Source organism: Larimichthys crocea, chromosome XVIII (assembly GCF_000972845.2).
Source record: "Larimichthys crocea isolate SSNF chromosome XVIII, L_crocea_2.0, whole genome shotgun sequence".
NCBI classification, from domain to species: domain Eukaryota; kingdom Metazoa; phylum Chordata; class Actinopteri; family Sciaenidae; genus Larimichthys; species Larimichthys crocea.
The window spans coordinates 22145055-22168683 of NC_040028.1; the positions used below are offsets into that span (position 1 = coordinate 22145055).

A 23629-nucleotide genomic window follows, 5' to 3' on the forward strand; every position below is an offset into this window, starting at 1 on the left:
TGAGGTTACACCAGTAATTAACCAAAAATCTGCCAAAGGGATATAAGTCACATTATATAACAGGCTGCTCTGATCGGTTGCAAGGTTAACAATTAGTAAAAGCGTGTGCAGTTATTCACATGTCCAACAATAGGTATATAAAGTACTCAAGGCCAGTCATATGAAGTTGCATTAGTGATTCCTATTTCATAACATCTGTTTATATTACATGTCCTATTATTATTATTGTTGGTAGAAACCTTTATGCGTTCAGATGGTGACAATAACGCCATTCTTGCTTTTGGAGTTACTTATTGCCATACAGCTCTTATGGAGTGAAAGTGCTATTACATAGAGCCGAGTTGTATTGAATCAAGCTGGAGTTAAAGTATCCATTTGAACCAGAAACTGTGTTTGCATCATTGTCAAAATTACAACTTCAGCCTTACCCATAATAAAAGGCGTGGCCGTTAGTTACCATGTCTAAGGAATCATAAGTTAGTAGCGAGCTAATATGCATTACATAAGTGCTTAGTGTTTCATAACATTTATATATTATTATTATTCTTATATTTATTATCATTGTTGTTAGATTATTATCGAAAATATCTCTCTTACCTCCGTTCTAACATCTGTTATATTATCAGTTATATTTTATTATTATTGTTAAGTAGAAATTTATGAGTTCGATGGTGACAAATAGCCATTATGCTTTTGGAGTTACTTATTGCCAAATACAGCTCTTATGGAGTGAAATTGCAATTACATAGAGCAGAGTTGTATTGAATCCGCTGAGTTAAACTGTATCCATTATGAACCAGAAAAATGTGTTGCTCATTTGCTCAAATACACTCAGCCTATACCATTAATAAAGGCGTGAGTTAGTACCCTGTCTAAGGGACTCATTAAGTTAGTTAAGGCAGTTAATATGGAAGTTACATAATTGCTTATTATTTAAAGATTTATCTTATTATTATTATTTCTTTCATTGTTAGTAAGATTATTATTATTATTATTATTATTAATTTCTCTATCAGTTTAGTAGTTCTTCTTATTATTATTATTATTATTCTACTTTCTCTCTCTATCCCTCCGTTGACACATATAGCTCACCCTATGATGTACACTCTATTTTCGAAATGATTAGCATTAGACATAGATCCATATTCGACTCAGCAGAGATCACCGAATCCATAGTGAAACAGAATCTCTTCCCCACCTCTTGCCAATATAGCTTTCAAGACTAACTAGCAGTTATATGTTGGACAACATTGTTCTCAGTCCACATGTACATGTACAATAATTGCTCATGATCGCTTGAAGTACGTTTGCAGCACTACACAGTCACATCGGAATGTGTTGTTTTAACATACACATGATCAATAGTGTTCCCTTTGTTTTGTGGCTTCTGAAACATGCTGAACAAAGCTCCTGTGTCATGAGTTGCAAATCGTTTTGACGCAACCCAGATTCTAGTTGAGTCTCCCATGCCGTAAAGTTTCACTTAGGGTTCCACGTCTCAAGCAAACTTCCGAGATTCTTTCTAAAAGAAGAAATGGGATATGATGTGGGCGATAACAAACTGCAAACCAACATTTTGTTTGCAGTAAAACTGTATACCAGACATCCATATTGACACATGTATTGTATTAATGTCAAAGTCAAAATGTCCGAGTTTACATCCCAACACCCCATGTTGTTGTGCTGTGATGGTCGCAGCCTGGGGTCCTTATAACCCCCTTTCCTAGGAACACTATGGAAACGATACGCCAAATGGTCACAGTTTCAACCGCGGGGACTATCGGACAACCATGTCTCTGTAACAGGCAACACACTGAGGCTTCAAACGCTGCATACACAAAGCTAGGTCTTTTGCATTGCCGTCTTAAACCATGGACATCATTCAAAAAGACGCTGAAAGCATTTGTTACGCCTTTGTACGTTTGAATTGTTGTTCATCAAAAGCGGGGACATGCTGTTGAGTGCCTCTTTGATGGTCTTTACAAGTAGATGGCTTTGTGTTCAACTTCCTTCAGAATCAAACCAGATAAACTTCTGACACGGCCTACAAAAGCCACCAACATATGCTGTCCGTGTGCAAACAACTCTGCGTAATGACACTACAGCCCTCCATCAATAGTAAGGCCCTGTACTTATGTTACCGTACAAGCCCAAAGCAAGTTTGAGGAGGGAATTGACGCCGCATGCCAACCTTAGTAGTGAACCCGATCCTCTTCTGGATCAATTGGCAACGAGGCTGTGTCAACACCCGGGGGATGTGCACAGCGGTCCTCCAAAGTTTGCCAATGTCCGCCTGTCAAACTCATGTGACTTTCGCGGAAATTTTTTATCATTGTCACCCTAAACAATGTCTGTGACAGAGCGCACACCCCGTGACCTAAACCATCAGCCACACGACATTTTTGCACAACATGGACCCGGGCTCCTTTCCCCAAAAGTAAGGTTTCCTCCAAGAGGTATTGCTGGCTATGGACTGGATGACCCTTTAACAACACAACCTTGCCATGTTTTTTTACTGTTGACATAATCCGCGGCACTGACACAGACATAGGTCAGGACATGTTTTCGACTGCATTCCAATTATGCTCACTGACTTGTCTGTGGTCGGGAAAAACTATGTAGAGCAGAGCTGGTCTTCGCCGGTTTCACGAGACTTCAGGAAGTTGCACATCACAACTTAAACATTGCAGTGCCCTTAAGAGTGTGTCATCACTCTGTTCAGCAGTTTGTCAAAATTTGCTCGTCTTTTGCCGACACTTGTGTGTAACACTGCCTGTTGAAAACGCCAGCCACAAATCAACACCGTCATTCGCCAAACATGCAAGTGGTTTCCAACGCACTGGAGGCAAATGAAAGAAATCCCACGACCGCAATACTAATATATTCCAAAAGGGGAACTACTTGTCGCCTATTTTGCTTAATTTGTCTTAATCTTCCATGGATGTAAACAGCATTTTGATCAACCATGGAGATTTCATCAATTCTTACAATCTGCAAGCTTCTATATTTAGCACGTAAAGCGTTCACCTTATCCTACCCAAGGTGTGTCTGGTAAGCGAGCCGCTTTGCAATGCTAAATGTACTATGAATAGTAGTCATGTAAATTGTATGCGGCGATCCCTGTCGGAGCAGTCAACAAAACACAAATGTCATCTGGCTGATGACACACTGGTGCTAAAATCCTCATTGCCTCGTACTGCATAGCCTTTATTAAATGGCTTTACCAGTGCGGCGCCACTTTTTTTGTAACAAAAATGTGGAAGGGTATGGCGTTTTCCCTGCGCCTGCTGCACACACCACTCTCTACTTGATAGAAACTACCCATCTGTGTCTCCATTAAGAGAGCGAAGCAACGCCACACGTCACTTCTGCACATGATGGTATTTCTCTTTTCCAAATGACCTACCTGTTCTCGCAGAACCAGCTAAGTCAGGGATTATGTTCCACCGTTCCCATTGGCCTGTCTTTCTTCTCTAAGTATCTCCCTTGCCATTCTAACCTTTCTAATTCCGTCAGGGGCACATCCACCACGCGTCCTCAGCAATGCCATCGTTTGTGATTAGCTCTTCGAATTGTCTAGCTCTTCACTTTCACTCGAAAGTGCTCGGTTTCTTCCACCACGACTTGACAGAATGCATCACGTTGTCTGCACACGCACCTGGCCATTCAGATAAAAATCTTGATAGGTTTCAAAGCCCACAGGTCTTGAGCTGCCCGTCTGTGTAATAGGGCATGAAACAACTGCAGAATGCTTTGAAAAAAACAATCGGGTCTTTGTTTCGAAGAACCGCCCTTAACGCCAACTGCAGGTGTGTGCGGGTTCTTTTCCCAACATAACCACAATGTTTCCAAGTTGATTCTATTAGCAGGAGTCTCGTTTTTGGACAAAAACGCGATACTGCGATGCAAAGAAGCCAAACACAGTCTCGGAATCCACGGCCACTGGCCTGCTCCTGTTATCTGTCCCGATGTGGTCACCCACAAGTCGTCTGCTACTTTAAATCACGTGATAAAGGCCTTCGCTGTAAAACCTTTACGGGCAGGACTCATTCCGAACAGTCTTTCACCAACAGGAACAAAGAAACTTTTCGGGAACACTCTTTCAGACGCATGTTTGTGAGTCTGTAGACAGCCTCCTGAGCGCCCCCCCCCCTCACGTCTCGGTTTGTGGAGATAAACACTCCCAAATGTTTCGGCTGTCCTTGGCATCCTGTTGCCCGCCTTTTGCGCCTCACGTTGTGCCACACTGTAACAAAATCCCATTTCTTTCTCAGCTTTAGAGATGTAAGAAAATGATATATACAAACCACCAGCATACGCATCGACAACAAATTGGACGTCAATATTTTGCATTCCAACACTTCCAAGTAGGGGTTTGCTATATTTAGTGATCCAAAACAAGGTTAGCCTGCCTCTCAACACAACCTGTTTGTTTTTTTACTAGCAACAACGGTCATAGCAGCTCAAAACTGACCCTGCGTGACAACCTACATGCTGAACACAAGTCTCCAGCTGTTTCAAAGGTAAGACTGTCAGTTGTGAGAGCTTCTTTGATTGGCAAACATGGATGTCCTGCTGCAGCCCTCCTTTTTCATTAAAGGAGTCTTTCCTGTAAATGCACGCACTCTTCCTCTCAGTGAGCTTGGGAGCACATGGTCCTCATGAGTGAGAGAGCGAGAATGAACTACGTGCAGATGGCGGCCTGGGAAATTGAAACGACACCACAGTTTTGCCTTCTTACGGTTTTGCGTGTCGTGTAGAATGCTGCTGCACAGGTGTTTACAGTGTCCGCTGAATTCTCACGTTGGACGGTATGTCGCCATGTCAAATACCGAGCAATGAACTCAATTTACCTCTGCGTCTGGTTTTGTACGATAACAGGGCATCCTCAATCCAAAAGAGGCAATGGACATGTGGGAACCAGCTGCGTGAAACTCCCCATAAAAAGTAGTCCTTTATTGTTGCCTATCGGATGGCAGGAGAACATCAGCACTTCTCTCAAGAAAAATGCAGCGGAAGTTCAAACATTCTTGCTCCGTGACAGAATTACGCCGCAAAACTCACACCTATCCTGCCCACTCTAGCTGCTCCGCAGTGTCTGTTCTACCTGCCTGCTCAATGCTGGACAGCAGGTTTTTTCCAGCGCATATCGGCTGCAGAAAAGGAACCAAACACCGTGGGGTACCTAGCTGCCCACACAAGCCAACAAGTCACGGCTGTGCTCCCTGCCAACAAAGCTGGGGTACCTCATAATTGGTTTTTTCAAAACCGAAAGCCATCCATCAACCTTTTAAAGCTTCCTGAGCGACTCCTCGGTTGGAAGGCTCGCGGGGGGCCACTCACTCTGTGACCCTTCCCACTCCTGGCCCTTTCTGCAAAGCACTGGACACATTTGACAGACTGTTCAAGCCTCAGAATGTATTGGGCAAAAATATATATTCAACATTATGTGCAATGCGTCCATCTGCATGTAAAATTTCCTTATTGGAAATACCGCGACAGTCAAACGATGCTGTTGATCATCGGGGTATGTCAGGCTACCTTTGGGAAAAAACAGTGGAAACATGAGCTTCATTACTTGTGATCCGTCAGAAACTGACAGCACGTTTGCCTTCTGCTGGACCAAAATCAATACATCACAAAATACTGTCAAGTTGCCTCCTGACCATCTCAAAACAGGGGCATCAGGCGGGTGTCCTGGAACATACAGTGCTGCTGCCTTTCGTGCCATAATCATCATCTGCACGCTGAACTGCTCAACACTATCAATGTCACTCTCAGTGCCATTTTGTAACATCTGCATCGGGTTTTACGAACATTCATTTGGCCACTCTGCCTTAAGTGCACCTCTTTTAATAAAACATTATTTGCTTTTAAATATTGGAGCGCTGCCTTAAGTGTTGCTGTATCAACGTACTCGTATTCATAATACCCCTTATAAGTAAGTTTGCGCTTGAGCTTGACAGGCAATAAAGACCCCTCCATGGAAGTGCGTGGAAGCAAATTGGTCGTTTCAACAATGTTTGATGGAACACACGTAACGGGTCCATGGACTCCATTTTGCCCACCTTTAGGCAAGGCTAACATCTTCCTAAAGGGAATTGCAAGGCTATGCAAATGCTGCTCTAACTTATTTAAGCAGCCGTTCGGGTGGAATAGGGTCAAGTGCCAATTGTTTTTGACGCTTTCAGCTGGCACTTGACCCTATTATTTATAATGGGCATGTATAGCCGATCCAAAGCTCACTTCTAGGTGTGTCTACCCAACGACACGGGCTTTCACATCTTCTACTGCACAAATGTAGATAATGTTCAGTAATGCATTGTTCTGCTATCACACAAACTCCAGCTCTCTCCCTATAATAATCTTTCCTGCACTGTAACACCTGGTGTCTAACACAACAACCTGTGACACAACACACACAAATCTGACCATCTTAACCTTGTCTAAAAAGCGGTCCATAACAAAATCAAAAATCTCCGACTGTCCTTTCACCTGCTGCCTTTTACTTCTTACAACCTCATCTAACCAGTTTCCTAAACATCAGCACTTCCCCGATCGAGTCTTTGCACTCTAGATTTAATACTCTGGCTCTGCTTGAGATTAACCCTATATTTGATTTTGCTACGTTTTTTGGCTTCTTTTGCTACGGCAAATCTTGTGTACTTTAGTTTATAAGCTATTTTGACTTTCTCACGACACAAAGCATCTGCATGGTCATCTCTTTGTAAAAATGTTTTTATCTTAACTGTCTTTCCTATACCATCATTTCTTTGTATTTATTTTCTATAACGGTCTTTCATTTCTCCCTATACAAAGCATCTTATTTTATTTTTTTATACTGGTCTATCATTTTCTCCCTATACAAAGCATCTTTTTATTGTGTACTTTTTGTTTTACTACTGGTCTATCATTTTCTCCCTATACAAAGCATTTTTTTTGTATTTGTTTTACACTGTCTTTCTTTGTCTCCCTATACAAAGCCTTCTTTTTGTATTTTGTTTTAAGTCTTTTTCCTCCATACAAAAGTCTTTTTGGTATTCTTGTATTCGCAGTTTTCTTCATTTCTCTATGCACATTTTTTTGTTGTATTTCAACTTAAGGCTGTCTTTAATAATATCCTTGTTTTTTTTTATAATGAATATATTAATTCTCCTTCTCTTTTCTTAACAACATATTTTGTCATCGCTTTATTTTTAATTAAATTGGGAATACGCTTTGCTTTTAAATACTTAGAGAAACAATTAATTTCCACTAGCTTTTAAGCTAAACTGTTACTTCCTACCCTGTTTACAAGTTCTTTTGGCCATATGCTGGGTCTAATGACTGACTATCTTTACACAACTCAAAGCACACATTTCTATCACTATCCTGAACACAAGTAACAGCTCAAAATGTTGTTGGCACATTGGACAGATAAATTCCTTCCTCTGTCTGATTTTTAGTCATTGGAAAATACTTAGCCACATCCCACCACTAAATATAAATATTCTCTATACCCAAAGCATTGGCTGTTGCCTGAATTTGTATCTCTGAAATACAGCTGCCAACATAGTTCATCTTTACTTCTTTAACATACTCTGATACTGTAAGATATTCTTTCCCTATCAATTTCATATAAATATCACTGTGCGCATTCATATGTTCACCACAGGGCGCACCTTGCGATGAGCCTTTTGTGATCCACTGATGCATGACACACCAGCTCTAGAAGAAACCATTACCATCATCAACAATTTGCTCTGTTTTACAAGACCGCCCGCAGACCCATGCACACTAGCTTCATTTACACACGGCTTCACCAAATCGATATTCAACTGCTGGCATAGTTGCTGTGACATTTCATTACATAAGGGATGGTATTTACATGTGGTTTTAGTTGCATCGACATCAATAACTTCATACTGAAGTATGTCATTATCAATGCACACACCATCCACACGACAATCACTAGTTCTGCTTCTCTTTGCCTCAGGGCTTTGACGTACACTTCTTACTGCACGCTGACGTTTACTACTGTAGGGTTTCGTGGTACCTTTGCAGAGACCGTAACGTTCTGCAGCTGAGGCTGATTAACGCAAACGACGACTTCATAATGACACCATTAACATGCTGTAAGTAGATACCTTGCTTAGACATGGCCTTATTTGTACACGAATACTTCAGCCAGCGATCGTTGTAATAAGTATAAACACTCACGCCTAAGAAATCTGCAGTAGCTTGAATCTCGAACTCAGTGGCCCAACTACCGGCATACCTCATTCTTGACGCATTAAGATACTGATCCACAGAAGAATACTGGGACCTTAAAAAACTCGTATACCGCACAGCATTCTTTTCTACATGTTTGACAACAGCACGTCTTAATTTAATGTGATTTTTTTGTGTACCAGACACAGCTTCAGGACACTGCTCGAAAGAAACAGTTACCATCAGCCACAATGCTGTCACTCATGCAAGGAGTTCCCAGCATGCCAACTGATGAACGCATCTGTCTATCCTGCTTCTCACATTCCACATTTAATTGTTTGCACAAAGCTTGTGCAACTTTTTTATCAACGGGATCAAACTGCAGCCCCTTAGAGGACACATCACAAGTAAATTCTACATCTGAATTCACAGCAGTGACATCAGAACTTTTCCTTGTTTTTAATGCAAAGTTTACATTGGGCCTCTTACGTTTACAACTACTGCTTTCTATAATTGAAGCGGATTCAGAGTCACAGTCAGTAACAGTCATTTCAGCACACACCGCATGCTCAGACAAACACTCTGAACTGGGATCATCTGCGACAGGAATTGTCACAGAAACAGCACTCGTTTCAGCACACCACGCGACTGCAGACCAAACACTGTGAACTGGGATCATCTGCGACAGGAATTGTCACAGAAACAGCACTAATCTCAAATAATTTATGTTCAGCACCAAGTGAAACAGACAACTGACGTGCATAGCTGCAAACATCTTCAAGTGTTGGCAAATGTACAACAACACTTTTCCCATTTGCATCGACCATTCCACATGCATTACGTGCATGTGAATCAACTACTGCATAGCGACCATGCTCACAAATAACAGCACATGTGCTGCCTGCTATTGTCAGAAAACACGTGCCGTATTCGGCAAGCATGGATTTCAGCCCTCCTGTCATTGACACCAGTACACCTCTATCAATAAGCTCTCCCTGATCCAAGCCAACTTTCCCTATTACCCAACTACCAGATTTAAAAGCAAAGGTCTGTCCATCAATGACTGACCGCCGAGGCAAATCACCGACACACAACAAGTCAGAGCCACGGATCATGTTATTAGTGTGCAAATATGAATACAAATCATCACCTAAACGCAAAACACTGTCCAAATGTTTCATCTCCCACTGAAAAACACTACGAACACTGTGTTTTGCTAAGCTGACTAACGATACAGCCATGCACTGAACACCAGGGTTCTTTAACAGACGACTCCCCTGATGGAATGACCCTCTGACACTTTTCTCTATTCTCACTGTCAAACACTGCACATCGTTTATTGACACTTCACTTTTGTCACCAACCTTATTCCCTCCTGGACCTTGTCTCAGTTTTATAGATCCTGGTGTGGCAGGATGTGCTGCCTGTAGCTCTATGGATATGGCAGGCTGTGCTGGCTGAAGCTCTATGGATCCTGGTGTGGCAGGATGTGCTGCCTGTAGCTCTATGGATGTGGCAGGCTGTGCTGGCTGAAGCTCTATGGATCCTGGTGTGGCAGGATGTGGTGGCTGTAGCTAAAAAAGAAAAAAAAAACAGATTTGAATAACTTCAAGGATTTGTTAATTTTGTAACTAGGTAAACAAGATTTGCCCCTTGAAAGGTGGTTTTAAATGTTTTTTTGCTTTTTTTACTATGGTGGAACATGTTTGTCAACTATTCAGTGTACAAACCTGATCTCCCACATGGACTGTCACCGCCACCGGCTCTGACGTCAGGTCCACAGCATGGAGTGTGGCCTCGTCCTGTCAAATAAAGAGCGCGTAAATAAATAGTTAATGACCAAAAGAAAATACAGTCGGTGTGCTTTGTTTCAATAAGTTCGCATGCTTAGCCAGTCACCAAAAAGGGTGATGACGCTCTATTCAAACAACAAATCAATTCACAAACCTCATCCACCGCAGGCGTAGAAACTGCACTGGTAGGTGTTACCACGGAAAACACCTCCACATCTGACATTGTTGTGTCCACCTAAATGGAAAAAATTCACACATCAAAAATTTGTAGGAATTGAGATTTGTGTACATAACACTTTAGCACATGTCCAACTAAAATCTCCTGATATTATTCAAACAAAAATGAATCACAAACCTTGTCTACGACGGCACTGCATGGGGGTTTTGCCACACGAGGACCTCCACAGCTGCACCACTGTGTCCACCTGCAGAAGCAGTTTACAAACAACAATTAATAACATACAAATACAACACATATGCAGCTATATGTACTAAATATGTTCTCATACTGTCAAAGCACAACACAAAGAACACCAATAATACTGACCTGTTCTTTTGGCAGCCTTCTCTTCGCAACAACAGTCCTGCGCTTCACTGCCACCTTTTGCTTCTAAAATATCAAAAGGACAAAAAAAACATTTTACTGCAAGGTTCCATTTTACATACATTTATTTGGATTTAGCACTGATGATGAATGCAAACTCAAGCCATGCTAAACAAGGAGGTAGAAAGAATGTATATGAATTACCTGGATGCACACAGGAACAGCAGTGCCCTCTTCAGGAGTAGGGAGAAAAGACGGGCTGGTCTTCTCTATGGCACGCAACGTGGCCGGGCTGAACCGCACAGGAGTGAGTGGGATGAAGCACTCCCTCAGCTCCACCTGTAAAAAGACAATGACGGTGTACAGTCAATTGCCAGTGCATAAATCCCAGTATATCTCTCACCATGTCAACTTCTGTAAGGTCATGTATAAATTCATCATAACATACCTTCTTCTGAGACACTTGCTTGTCCAGTGCCGCCAGCTGAGCTTCAGGCAAACTGCGCTATAAAATGGAAGAGACAATGCTTGTGTTAGACGTGAATGTAGTGTTATGCCACAGATTAAGATAAGTGTATATGCATTCCGTAAGAACCGATCCATAAATCAGATATATTATAAATAAAATAATACTCTAATAACAATAATGTAATAATAATGATGTGAAACAGACAAAAACTGTTAATCTGTTATTCAACATTCAAACATAACTCAGCTCTGAGTCAAACCTACGTCACAAAAATGTCAACGTGTACACACACAGAACAGCTGATCGCTGATGGGGTTCCAGACCACGAACAGAACCTCAGCTGGTTATTTAGAAAGACCTGTAACGTTTCTCATTAATTCACTGTGAATTCATACAACATTTTTATTTAAAGCTGTGATCTTTAGTAATTCATAAGTTAAAAATACGTCTTCGTATCACGTACCCGTAATATCTCACGATCGTTTGAAGAATCATAAAAAACTAATTTCACACGACGGAGGTAAACAACGGCTGCCCCAGCTCAACGCTGCATTCCACACTTCCTACTACCGTTACCGTTTTAATTTCAAAAATGAGTTGTCAGCGGCTACGTTAGCGTTAGCGTGGCTGCACGGGTCTTTGAAGCGTGACAAAGATTTGCAGCAAGACAGTTAGCTAGCTCTAGCATACGACATGAGCCGTTGTAAAGCTTAGCTTCGTAACAAGATCGTTAACCTCGTCTGTGTTTAATCTCTACAACAATGAGCGCTATAGTTTTTCATGTCAGTTTTCATTCTTTATGCTAAGTAAACCCGCTTCTGGCTCAAACAGGGAGAGAGTTCTGTTTTACTCCTCGTTTTCGCAGTTGCCATGTCGGACAGGGCGGGGTCTATTTTTTTTTTTTTTTGTCGTGGACGTTGATTGGCGTTTACCGTAGCCAATGCGATTGTGCGTTAGCATGCAGCTAGCCACTGTGAGCTAGACTCAGCGTCTCCGCGTTTAACGGTGTCATTAAATGAGCGAATCGCACTTGGCGTTGATTTTTTCTGTAAATCAGTCTGACTGGATGTCGGTCCGTAACATTGAGGCGATGCTTAGGCTTTTACGCGCAGAAGTTCTATTAAAAACCGCCCGGCGTCTGTGGAGACTGATCCAAGTCCCACCCCGGCCTGGAAACCACTTGATATTAATTGGACTCAGCTTTAATTTACAAAAACTACAAAAGTTTTTTCAGAGTTTTAACAGGTGCCGAATGATGGCAGCCACAGAAGGCTTTCACCATACGCCATGAACTTTAAATCCTGAACCTGCAGACGTCACTGTTCGTCCTTCTCTGTCAATCAACACGTTAAAGTCAGATCTTTCACTTGTCATCAACACGTGAAAGTGGTGAGTTTGTATATATAAATTCACCCTCAGTTCCAGTTGTATGACACGGGGAAAAACTTAGCTACAAGACAAAATGTTTTTTGTAAGGCTGTAAACATGTTATTTCTTGTGTGAAGTTGGACATTTGGGACATGGGGACTTATGGAGATGACTCTACTCTGGAAGCCTAGCCTAACTGTGCGACGTTAGAGACTGCAGGTTGTTGTAGAGGCCCCTGACCTGTCCGTCCTTGTCTCTTCTCCCCACGAAGCCCTCCGAGATTTACCCATCTTCTTTGTGTTTAGTTTACGTCTTCGGAGACTGGGTCTGGAGCAATCTTTGGACTTTAAACTGGGGTTTTAAGTTCACAGGCAGCCTCTCGCTTTGTTCGTCTCGTTTCCTGTACAGGTAAAGTTAAGTTCTTCACGTCACCTTAGAACACGCCTCTCGTTTCTGTTTCCCGCCCTCGCTCCGTGGGGCAGGTGGGTGGAACATAGTCCATCGGCGGGCTGGGTTGACCAGTATGAGATGCAGAGGTTTCTTCTCGTGGTGGTACCGAGCGGACTCATACGCCGGAACCCGCCCGTACGTTTATTGAACAGCGTTGAGCTAGCGGTTCACGGCGGACGGCCAGGTTATCCCCACCCAGAGAAGACGTCAGCAGACCGCCCACAGGGCGTCGCACACGGCTGGATAGCACCACCACCACGCGCCGTGGTGACGAAAGAACTGGGCACCACAGAACCACAAGAGGAAGGAAAACACCACCCCTGAGGACCTTGGGGACGCCTTTCGCTCGTTGCTGATGGACTGCATGGTGCGTAGTCCAGAAAACAACGCGACCTCGAGGGCCGCCAACGCCGCTTATCTGCGTGGCCTCGCGGGCTGATGAGCGCCCTGAAGAGTTTTCAGATGACGCGCGCTCTGCGTAAGACGATCAGCGTGACGTGTGCTCCATTGGGTCGAGGACCAGCTTGTCCAAAACACAGCGTGGCCTCGTTCGGCAGGGGCGCTGATGGTCAGGAAGTAAGTGACCACCATGTGGTGCGCGGGCACGAAGAACGCCACAAAGGAGCCGAACAGCACGAAGCTGTTATCTGTCAGGCAGGCAGCTTGCATCTTTGAAGGACTTTGAGGATCTTGCGACCGAGGACTGGAATGGGCATGGAGATCTGCAGAGGAGGACGAGTACAACGTTACAAGACTGACAGAGAAAGACTGACAGGACAAGAAGAAGATCTTCAGTCATTTATTTCAAGTTCTAAAGAGTTCAACCTTTATTAAAGTGATCCAACAGATTTGAACAAAAGAAAAGTCTCAAAATCAACCTTTTCGGCTTTCAGTTTAGTCTTTGGTTCAGTCTTTGGTTTTTGGTTAGTCTTTAGTCTTGCTTCAGTCCTTGGTTTGGTTCAGTCTTTTGGGGTCTTTGGATTCGTTCTAGTTTTTTTGTTTTTAGTCTTTGGTTCTTGGTTTCAGTCTTTGGTTTTTGGTTTCACGTCTTTGGTCTTTGCGTTCCCTCCTATCTTTTCTCCAGGAAAATGTACAAAAAAAGAGCTGTTAAGCTGTTAGCTCCAGGTTGCTGTGATGCGTGTTGGTGTTTGGAGCCAGTCAGTAATGTGAGATGGGCTTTGTACGTGTTGTTGTGTTGTTGTGTTGGTGTGTGTGTTGTGTTGTTTGTGTTGTTGGTTGTGGTTTGTTGTTGTTGTTGTTGTTTTGTTGTGTGGTGTTGCCTCCCATTCTTCTCGTCTCTGTGCTGCAAACAACTTTATTAAATATTTCATGAGGAGAACCAAACCGAGAACCTTCAGAGACCCATCGAGAACATTTAGACGAACCTTCAGAGAACCTAGCGACATTCAGAGACTTCAGAGAAACTTCCGGAACATTCGCGAATCAACAGGAACCTTCAGAGAACATTCAGAGAACTTCACCGTAGGTAACACTAATAAAGATGGTGTGTGTGTGTGTTTGTGTGTGTGGTGTTGTGTGTTGTGTGGTTCTCACCCACTGAGAGGCCACACAGCCATGATCTTGATGCGGGCCTTGGTGTGGGAGTTGAAGCGGTGTGGTGGATCGGGTTTCTGATGCCGATGTACCTCCAGAGAAATGGCGCACCGGTGTCATGATGGATTGCCGTGGAGAACAGTGACGTCCAGGTAGATCAGAATGGGGGACAGAGGTCGAGGGGCAGCGGCCAGCCGTAATCTCAGGAGGACGGGGACAGGTCAGGTCCGGTTCTGGTTCTGATCCAGACACAGCATACCCACTGATGTGGAGTCACTGGGAACAGACCCGACAGAAACTCTCCACCAGCTGGAAACATCTTCCTGTGAAGGTTACTGGGTTGTGTTCAGGACTGTGGTGTGTCATGACTGTGTTGTGTCATGGGACTGTGTTGGTTCATGACTGGGTGTGTCATGGCCTGTGCTGTGCTGTTCATGGACTGTTTTGTGTTAATGGGACTGTGCTGTGTTGTGTCATGGGACTGTGTTGTGTTCATGGACTTGTGTGTTCATGGACGTGGCGTTTTTGTTCATGGACTTGGTTGTGTTCATGGGACTGTGTGTGTCCAGGACTGTGTTGGTCATGGACTGTGCTGTGTTCAGGACTGTGTTGTGTTCATGGACTGTGTTGTGTTCATGGGACTGTTTTTGTGTTCATGGAGTGTTGTGTTCATGGACTGGTTGTGTTTCATGGACTGTGCTGTTTGTGTTCATGGAGTGTCTGTGTTCATGGACTGTGTTGTGTTCATGGACTGTGTGTGTCATGGACTGTTTTGTGTTAATGGACTGGTGTGTCATGGACTGTGTTGTGTTCAGGAGCGTGCTGTTTTGTGTTTCATGGACTGTGTTGTGTTATGGATGTGTTGTGTTTCATGGACTGTGCTGTGTTCAGGACTGTTTCTGCTGTTCATGGACTGTGTGTGTTCATGGACTGTGTTGTGTTCATGGACTGTGTTGTGTTTTTTTATTCATGGACTGTGTGTTTTTGTGTTCCTGGACTGTGTTGTGTTCCTGGGCCTGTTGTGTGTTCATGGCCTGTGTTGTGTTCATGGACTGTTTTGTTCATGGGGGACTGTGCTTTGTTCATGGGACGTGTTTGTGTTCATGGACGTGCTGGTTGTGTTCATGGACGTGCTGTTTTGTGTTCATGGACTGTGTTGTGTTCTGGACGTGTGTGTTTCATGGACTTGGTGTGTTCATGGACTGTTGTGTGTTCATGGACTGTGCGTGTCATGGACTTGTGGTTGTGTTCATGGACTGTGTTGTGTCATGGACTCGTGCTTGTTCATGGACTGTGTTGGGTTCATGACTGTGCTGTGTTCATGGACTGGTGTGTGTTTTGTTCATGGACTGTGTTGTGTTCATGGACTGTGCTGTGTTCATGGACTGTGTTGTGTCATGGACGTGTTGTGTTATGGGACGTGCTGTTGTTCATGGACTGTGTTGTGTTCATGGACTGTGTTGTGTTCATGGACGTGTTGTGCTTCATTGGACGTGTTGTGTTCCCGACTTTGGTGCTGTTCATGGATGTGTTGTGTTCCTGGACTGTGTTGTTTCATGGACTGTGGTGTGTTCATGGTACTTGTGGTTTGGTTTGTCTTCTCTGTATCTTGGTTCTGTTGTCTGAATCTGGCCTTTTTAAAGCTTTGACGAGAAGCATCAGAACAAACTGAAGCTTTTCTATTCCTTTGAATCTGAAACGAGTCCAAACTCTGCTCAAGTGTCAGTGACGATTCCTGAGACTGTAAACCTCTTCACTATCTTCTCATCGTCCTTTTTTCTCTTTCATATTCATCCATCATCTTCTTCTTCTCTTCATCATCTTCATCTTCATCATCCTTCTCTGATCTTCATCATTCTCATTTCATCTTCATCACTTCATCTTCATATTCTTCATCTCATCTTCTTCGTCTTCTTCTGCTTCCTTCTTGACAACTCTATCTTCTTCTTGCATGCTTGCTTTCTGATGAACGACAACAGCCTTCTTCTCTTCTTCTTCCTGATTTATGGATCGGTTCTTACGGAATGCCTATACACTTATCTTAATCTGTGGCATAACACTCATTCCCGTCTAACACAAGCATTGTCTCTTCCATTTTATAGCGCGTTTGCCTGAAGCTCAGCTGGCGGCACTGGACAAGCAAGTGTCTCAGAAGAAGGTATGTTATGATGAATTTATAATGACCTTACAGAAGTTGACATGGTGGAGATATACTGGGATTTATGCACTGGCATTGACTGTACACCGTCATTGTCTTTTTACAGGTGGAGCTGAGGGAGTGCTTCATCCCACTCACTCCTGTGCGGTTCAGCCCGGCCACGTTGCGTGCCATAGAGAAGACCAGCCCGTCTTTTCTCCCTACTCCTGAAGAGGGCACCGCTGTTCCTGTGTGCATCCAGGTAATTCATATACATTCTTTCTACCTCTTGTTAGCATGGCTTGAGTTTGCATTCATCATCAGTGCTAAATCCAAATAAATGTATGTAAAATGGAACCTTGCAGTAAAATGTTTTTTTTGTCCTTTTGATATTTTAGAAGCAAAAGGTGGCAGTGAAGCGCAGGACTGTTGTTGCGAAGAGAAGGCTGCCAAAATCACAGGTCGGTATTATTGGTGTTCTTTGTGTTGTGCTTTGACAGTATGAGAACATATTTAGTACATATAGCTGCATATGTGTTGTATTTGTATGTTATTAATTGTTGTTTGTAAACTGCTTCTGCAGGTGGACACAGTGGTGTCAGCTGTGGAGGTCTCTCGTGTGGCAAAACCTCCCACTGCAGTGCCTGTCGTAGACAAGGTTTGTGATTTCAATTTTTGTTTGAATAATATCAGGAGATTTTAGTTGGACATTGCTAAAGTTGTTATGTACACAAATCTCAATTCCTACAAATTTTTGATGTGTGAATTTTTTCCATTTAGGTGGACACAACAATGTCAGATGTGGAGTGTTTCCGTGGTAACCTACCAGTGCAGGTTCTACGCCTGCGGTGGATGAGTTGTGAATGATTTGTTGTTTGAATAGAGCGTCATCACCCTTTTTGGTGACTGGCTAAGCATGCGAACTTATTGAAACAAAGCACACAGACTGTATTTTCTTTTGGTCATTAACTATTTATTTACGCGCTCTTTATTTGACAGGAAGAGGCCACACTCCATGCTGTGGACCTGACGTCAGAGCCGGTGGCGGTGACAGTCCATGTGGGAGATCAGGTTTGTACACTGAATAGTTGACAAACATGTTCCACCATAGTAAAAAAAGCAAAAAACATTTAAAACCACCTTTCAAGGGGCAAATCTTGTTTACCTAGTTACAAAATTAACAAATCCTTGAAGTTATTCAAATCTGTTGTTTTTTTTGTCTTTTTTAGCTACACCACCACATCCTGCCACACAGATCCATAGAGCTTCAGCCAGCACAGCTGCCACATCCATAGAGCTACAGGCAGCACATCCTGCCACACCAGGTCCATAGAGCTTCAGCCAGCACAGCCTGCCAATCCATAGGCTCAGGCCGCACATCTGCCACACCAGGATCTATAAAACTGAGACAAGGTCCAGGAGGGAATAAGGTTGGTGACAAAAGTGAAGTGTCAATAAACGATGTGCAGTGTTTGACAGTGAGAATAGAGAAAAGTGTCAGAGGGTCATTCCATCAGGGGAGTCGTCTGTTAAAGAACCCTGGTGTTCAGTGCATGGCTGTATCGTTAGTCAGCTTAGCAAAACACATGTTCGTAGTGTTTTTCAGTGGGAGTGAAACATTTGCAGTGTTTTGCGTTTAGGTGATGATTTGTATCATATTTGCACACTAATAACATGATCCGTGGCTCTGACTTGTTGTGTGTCAAGAATTGCTCTGCGGTCAGTCCTTGATGGACAGACCTTTGCTTTTAAATGGTAGTTGGGTATAGGGAAAGTTGGCTTGGATCAGGGAGAGCTTATTGATAGAGGTGTACTGGTGTCAATGACAGGAGGGCTGAAATCCATGCTTGCCGAATACGGCACGTGTTTTCTGACAATAGCAGGCAGCACATGTGCTGTTATTTGTGAGCATGGTCGCTATGCAGTAGTTGATTCACATGCACGTAATGCATGTGGAATGGTCGATGCAAATGGGAAAAGTGTTGTTGTACATTTGCCAACACTTGAAGATTTTTGCAGCTATGCACGTCATGTGTCTGTTTCACTTGTGCTGAACATAAATTATTTGAGATTAGTGCTGTTTCTGTGACATTCCTGTCGCAGATGATCCAGTCACGAGTGTTTGTCTGAGCATGCGGTGTGTGCTGAAACGAGTGCTGTTTCTGTGACAATTCCTGTCGCAGATGATCCCAGTTCAGAGTGTTTGTCTGACCATGCGGTGTGTGCTGAAATGACTGTTACTGACTGTGACTCTGAATCTGCTTCAATCATAGAAAGCAGTACTAAACGTAAGAGGCCCAATGTAAACTTTGCATTAAAAACAAGGAAAAGTTCTGATGTCACTGCTGTGAATTCAGATGTAGAATTTACTTGTGATGTGTCCTCTAAGGGGCTGCAGTTTGATCCCGTTGATAAAAAAGTGCACAGCTTTGTGCAACATTAAATGTGGAATGTGAGAAGCAGGATAGACAGATGCGTTCATCAGTGGCATGCTGGGAACCTTGCAGAGTGACAGCATTGTGGCTGATGGGGAACTGTGTTCTTCGAGCAGTGTCTGAACGGGGTTGGGACACAAAAAAATCACATTAAATTAAGACGTTCTGTTGTCAAACATGTAGAAAGAATGCTGTGCGGTATACAAGTTTTTTAAGGTCCCAGTATTCTTCTGTGGATCAGTCTTAATGCGTCAAGATGAGGTAGCCGGTAGTTGGGCCACTGAGTTCGAGATTCAAGCACTGCAGATTTCTTAGGCGTGAGTGTTTATACTTATTACAACGATCGCTGGCTGAAGTATTCGTGTACAAATAAAGCCATGTCTAAGCAAGGTATCTACTTGCAGCATGTTAATGGTTGTCATTATGAAGTCGTCGTTTGCGTTAATCAGCCTCAGCTGCAGAAACTGTTACGGTCTCTGCAAAGGTAACCATGAACCCTACAGTAGTAAACGTCAGCGTGCAGTTAGAAGTGTACGTCAAAGCCCTGAGGCAAAGAGAAGCAGAACTAGTGATTGTCGTGTGGATGGTGTGTGCATTGATAATGACATACTTCAGTATGAAGTTATTGTTGATGCGATGCAACTAAAACCACATGTAATACCATCCCTTATGTAATGAAATGTCACAGCAAATTGCCAGCAGTTGAATATCGATTTGGTAAGCCGTGTGTAAATGAAGCTAGTGTGCATGGGTCTGCGGGCGGTCTTTGTAAAACAGAGCAAATTGTTGATGATGGTAATGGTTTCTTTAGAGCTGTGTGTCATGTCATTAGTGGATCACAAAAGGCTCATCGCAAGGTGCGCCTCTCTGTGGTGAAACATATGAATGCGCACAGTTATTTATATGAAATTGATAGGGAAAGAATATCTTACAGTATCAGAGAGTTAAGAAGTAAAGTAAAGATGAACATGTTTGCAGCTGTATTTCAGAGATACAATTCAGGCAACAGCCAATGCTTTGGGTATAGAGATATTTATATTTTTGTGGGGGGATGTGGCTAAGTTATTTTCCAATGACTACAAATCAGACAGGTGAAGGAATTTATCTGTTCAAATGTGCCAACAACCATTTTGAGGCTGTTACTTGTGTTCAGGATAGTTTAGAAATGTGTGCTTTGATTGTGTAAAGATAGTCAGTCATTAGACACACTATATGCCAAAAAAACTTGTAAACAGGGTAAGAGTTCAGTTAGCTTAAAACTCGTGGAAATTATGTTTCTCTAAGTATTTAAAAAAAGTCGTATTCCCATTTAAATTTAAACATCAAGGCTGAGCAAAATATGTTGTTTAAGGAAAAGAAAGGAAATAATATGATTCATTATAAAAAAACAAGGTATTATTAAAAGACAGCCTTAAGTGAAATACAACAAAATAATGTGCAAGAGAAATGAAGAAAAGCAGAAGAATGAAGACAACTGCGAAATACAAGAATACCAAAAAGACGATTTGTATAGGCAAAAACATTAAAATAAATCAAACAGAAAATCACAAAAGTGACTTTGATAGGGAGACAAAGAAAGACAGTGTAAAACAAAATACAAAAAAGATGCTTTGTATAGGGAGAAAATGATAGAACCAGTATAAAACAAAAACAAAAAAGATGCTTTGTATAGGGAGAAATGATAGACCAGTATAAAACAAAAATACAAAAAAGATGCTTTGTATAGGGAGAAAATGATAGACCAGTATACAAACAAAATACAAAAAAGATGCTTTGTAGGGAGAAAATGAGACCAGTATAAACAAAATACAAAAAAATGTTGTATAGGGAGAAAATGAAAGACACGATTGAAAAATACAAAGAGAATGATGAGTATAGGAAGACAGTTAAAAACATTTTTACAAAGAGATACCATGAAGATGCTTTGTTTCGGGAGAAAGTCAAAATAGCTTATAAACTAAAGTATCACAAAGATTTGCCGTATCAAAAGAAAGCCAAAGAACGTAGCAAAATCAAATATAGGGTTAATCTCAAGCATAGACAGACTTTTAAAGCTAGGAGTGCAAAGACTTATCGGGGAAGTGCTGAGTTTAGGAAGCGGGTTAGTGGACGTGTAACAAGTAAAAGGCAGCAGGTAAAAGTACAGTCGGAAGATTTTGATTTTGTTATGGACCGCTTTTTAGACAAGGTTAAAGATGGTCCAGATTTTGTGTGTTGTGTGTGCCACAGGTTGTTGTTTAGACACCAGGTGTTACAGTGCAGGAGAGATTATTATAGGGAGAAAGCTGGAGTTTGTGTGATAGCAGAACAATGCATAATATAATAACATAATGTAATAATAATGATGTGACACATGACAAACTGTAAATCTTTTATTAAACATCAAACAGTAAACTCAGCTCTGAGATTCAAACCTACGTCACAAACATGTCAACGTATTCACACACAGAACAGCTGATCAGCTGAGGGGGTCCAGAACCACGAACAGAACCTCAGCCTGGTTCTGTTAGAAAGACTGTAACGTTTCTAATAATTCACTGTGAATCATACAAACATTTTTATTAAAGCTGGTCAGATCTTTAGAATTCAAAAGTTAAAATACGTCTTCGTCATCACGTACACGTAATATCTCACGATCGTTTGAATGAATCATAAAAACATAATTTCACACGACGGAGGTAAACAACGGGCTGCCACCAGCTAACGCTAGCATTCAACCACTTCCTAGCTAACGTTACCGTTGTAATTTAAAAAATGAGTTTGTCAGCGCTAACGTTAGCGTTAGCGTGGCTGCAGGTCTTTGAAGCGTGACAAAGGATTTGCAGCATACAGTTAGCTTAGCTTAGCATACGACATGAGAGTCTAAACAGTTAGCTTGTAAAGCTCGTTAACATCGTCTGTGTTTAATCTCTACAACAAACTGAGCTGCTATAAGTTTCATGTCAAGTTTTCAGTCTTTATGCTAAGCTAACCAGCTCCTGGCTCCATGAAACAGGAAGTAGAGTTCTGTTTACTTCCTCGTTTTCGCATGTTTCCTGTCGGACAGGGAGGGTCTAGTCGTGGACGTTGATTGGCGTTTACCGTAGCCAATAGCGAGTGTGCGTTAGCATTGCAGCTAGCACTGTGAGCTAGCATCAGCGTCTCCGGTTAACGATGTCATAAATCTGAGCGAATCGCACTTTGGCGTTGATTGTTTCTGTAAACAGCTGACTGGATGTCGTGTCCGTAACATTGAGGCGATGCTAAGGCTTATTTACGCCGCAGAAGTTCTATAAAACCCGACCCGGCGTCTGATGGAGACTGTCCAAATGTTTCCACACCCGGCCTGGAAACCACTCTGATATTAATTTGGACTCAGCTTTAATTTAAAAAACTACAAAATGTTTTTTCAGATGTTTTACCAGGAGCCGAATGAACTGAGCAGGCCACAGAAGGCTTCACCATACGCCATGACACTTTAAATCCTGAACCCTGCAGACGTCACGTTCAGTCCTTCCCTGTCAATCAACACGTTAAAGTTCAGATCTTTCACTTGTCATCAACACGTGAACAGGTGAGTTGTATATAAATTCACCCTCAGTACAGTTGTCATGAACGGGGAAATTAGCTACAGAGACCAAAACTGTTTTTTGTACCAGGCTGTAAACATGTTTATTTCTGCTGTGAAGTTGGACATTTGGACATGGGGACTTATGGAGACTGACTCACTTCTGGAGCCAGCCTCAAGTGGACGTTAGAGGAACTGCAGGTTGTGTAGAGGCCACCTGACCTGTCCGTCCTTGTCTCTCTCACCACGAAGCCCTCAGAGATTTACCCATCTGTCTTTGTGTTTAGTCTTACAGTCTTGGAGACTGGTCTGGAGCAATCTTTGGCACTTTAAACCTGTGGTTTAGTTTCACAGGCAGCTCTCGTCTTTGTTCGTCTCTGTTTCCTGTCCAGGTAAAGTTAAGTTCTTCACGTCACCTTTAGACCACGCCTCTCCGTTTCGTAGTTTCCCGCCCTCGCTCGTGGGCAGGTGGGTGGAGCTATAGGCCAGCGGCGGGATGGTGTTGACCAGTATGAGCTGCAGAGGTTTCTTCTCGGGGTGGTACCGGCAGCGGACATAACGCAGGAACGCCGCCCGGTACGTTTTATTGAACAGCGTGTAGACTAGCGGGTTCACGGCGGACGACAGGTATCCCACCCAGACGAAGACGTTCAGCAGACCGCCCATCAGTCCGGCGTCGCACACGGCTGGATCGCACACCACCACGAGCACGTTGGTGACGAAGAACGGGCACCACATGACCACAAAGAGGAAGAACACCACCCCGAGGACCTTGGACGCCTTCTGCTCGTTGCTGATGGACTGCATGGTGCGGCGTCCGAACAACGCGCCTCCGAGGCCGCCAACGCCGCTTCCTCTGCCGCTGGCCTCGCGGCTGATGGAGCGCCTGAAGAGTTTCTCAGAGGACAGCGAGCTCTGCGGTAAGAAGCTCAGCGTGAACGTCGTGCTCCATTTGGGTCGAGGAACCAGCTGGTCCAAACACAGCGTGGCCTCGTTCTGCAGGGCGCTGATGGTCAGGAAGTACGTGACCACCATGATGGTGAGCGGCACGAAGAACGCCACAAAGGAGCCGACCAGCACGAAGCTGTTATCTGTCAGCAGGCAGCTGCCATCTTTGAAGACTTTGGAGTGATCTCTGAGAC

The 23629-nt window shown here is 43.1% G+C and overlaps 2 protein-coding genes, 1 long non-coding RNA gene and 1 pseudogene across 3 annotated transcripts in view; all 4 read right to left on the reverse strand.

Annotated features, from left to right (window-relative positions):
• Positions 1 to 7476: 7476 nt before the first annotated feature.
• On the reverse strand, positions 7477 to 8811 carry LOC113748219 (uncharacterized; annotated as a pseudogene).
• An 11-nt stretch (positions 8812 to 8822) lies between these two features.
• On the reverse strand, positions 8823 to 10373 carry LOC109138318 (uncharacterized). The gene is made up of 4 exons (XM_027291196.1): positions 10339 to 10373; positions 10138 to 10218; positions 9921 to 9992; positions 8823 to 9764 (listed from the first exon to the last, which is right to left on the reverse strand). The coding sequence occupies exons 2-4, from the start codon at positions 10204 to 10206 to the stop codon at positions 8823 to 8825; spliced, it is 1083 nt and encodes a 360-aa protein (XP_027146997.1). The 5' UTR covers positions 10207 to 10218; positions 10339 to 10373.
• A 20-nt stretch (positions 10374 to 10393) lies between these two features.
• LOC113748116 (uncharacterized) lies at positions 10394 to 11137 on the reverse strand. Its single transcript, XR_003464134.1, has 4 exons — positions 10976 to 11137; positions 10732 to 10866; positions 10531 to 10593; positions 10394 to 10408 (listed from the first exon to the last, which is right to left on the reverse strand). It is a non-coding gene; the product is annotated as an uncharacterized LOC113748116 (long non-coding RNA).
• Positions 11138 to 22630: 11493 nt separating this feature from the next.
• Positions 22631 to 23629, reverse strand: part of LOC104937824 (5-hydroxytryptamine receptor 2A) — a 12299-nt gene continuing 11300 nt past the window's right edge. The window contains exon 3 of the mRNA XM_019265096.2: positions 22631 to 23629. This exon is cut by the window's right edge and continues 27 nt beyond it. Coding sequence (XP_019120641.1) covers positions 22836 to 23629 — 794 coding nt within the window. The 3' untranslated portion in view covers positions 22631 to 22835.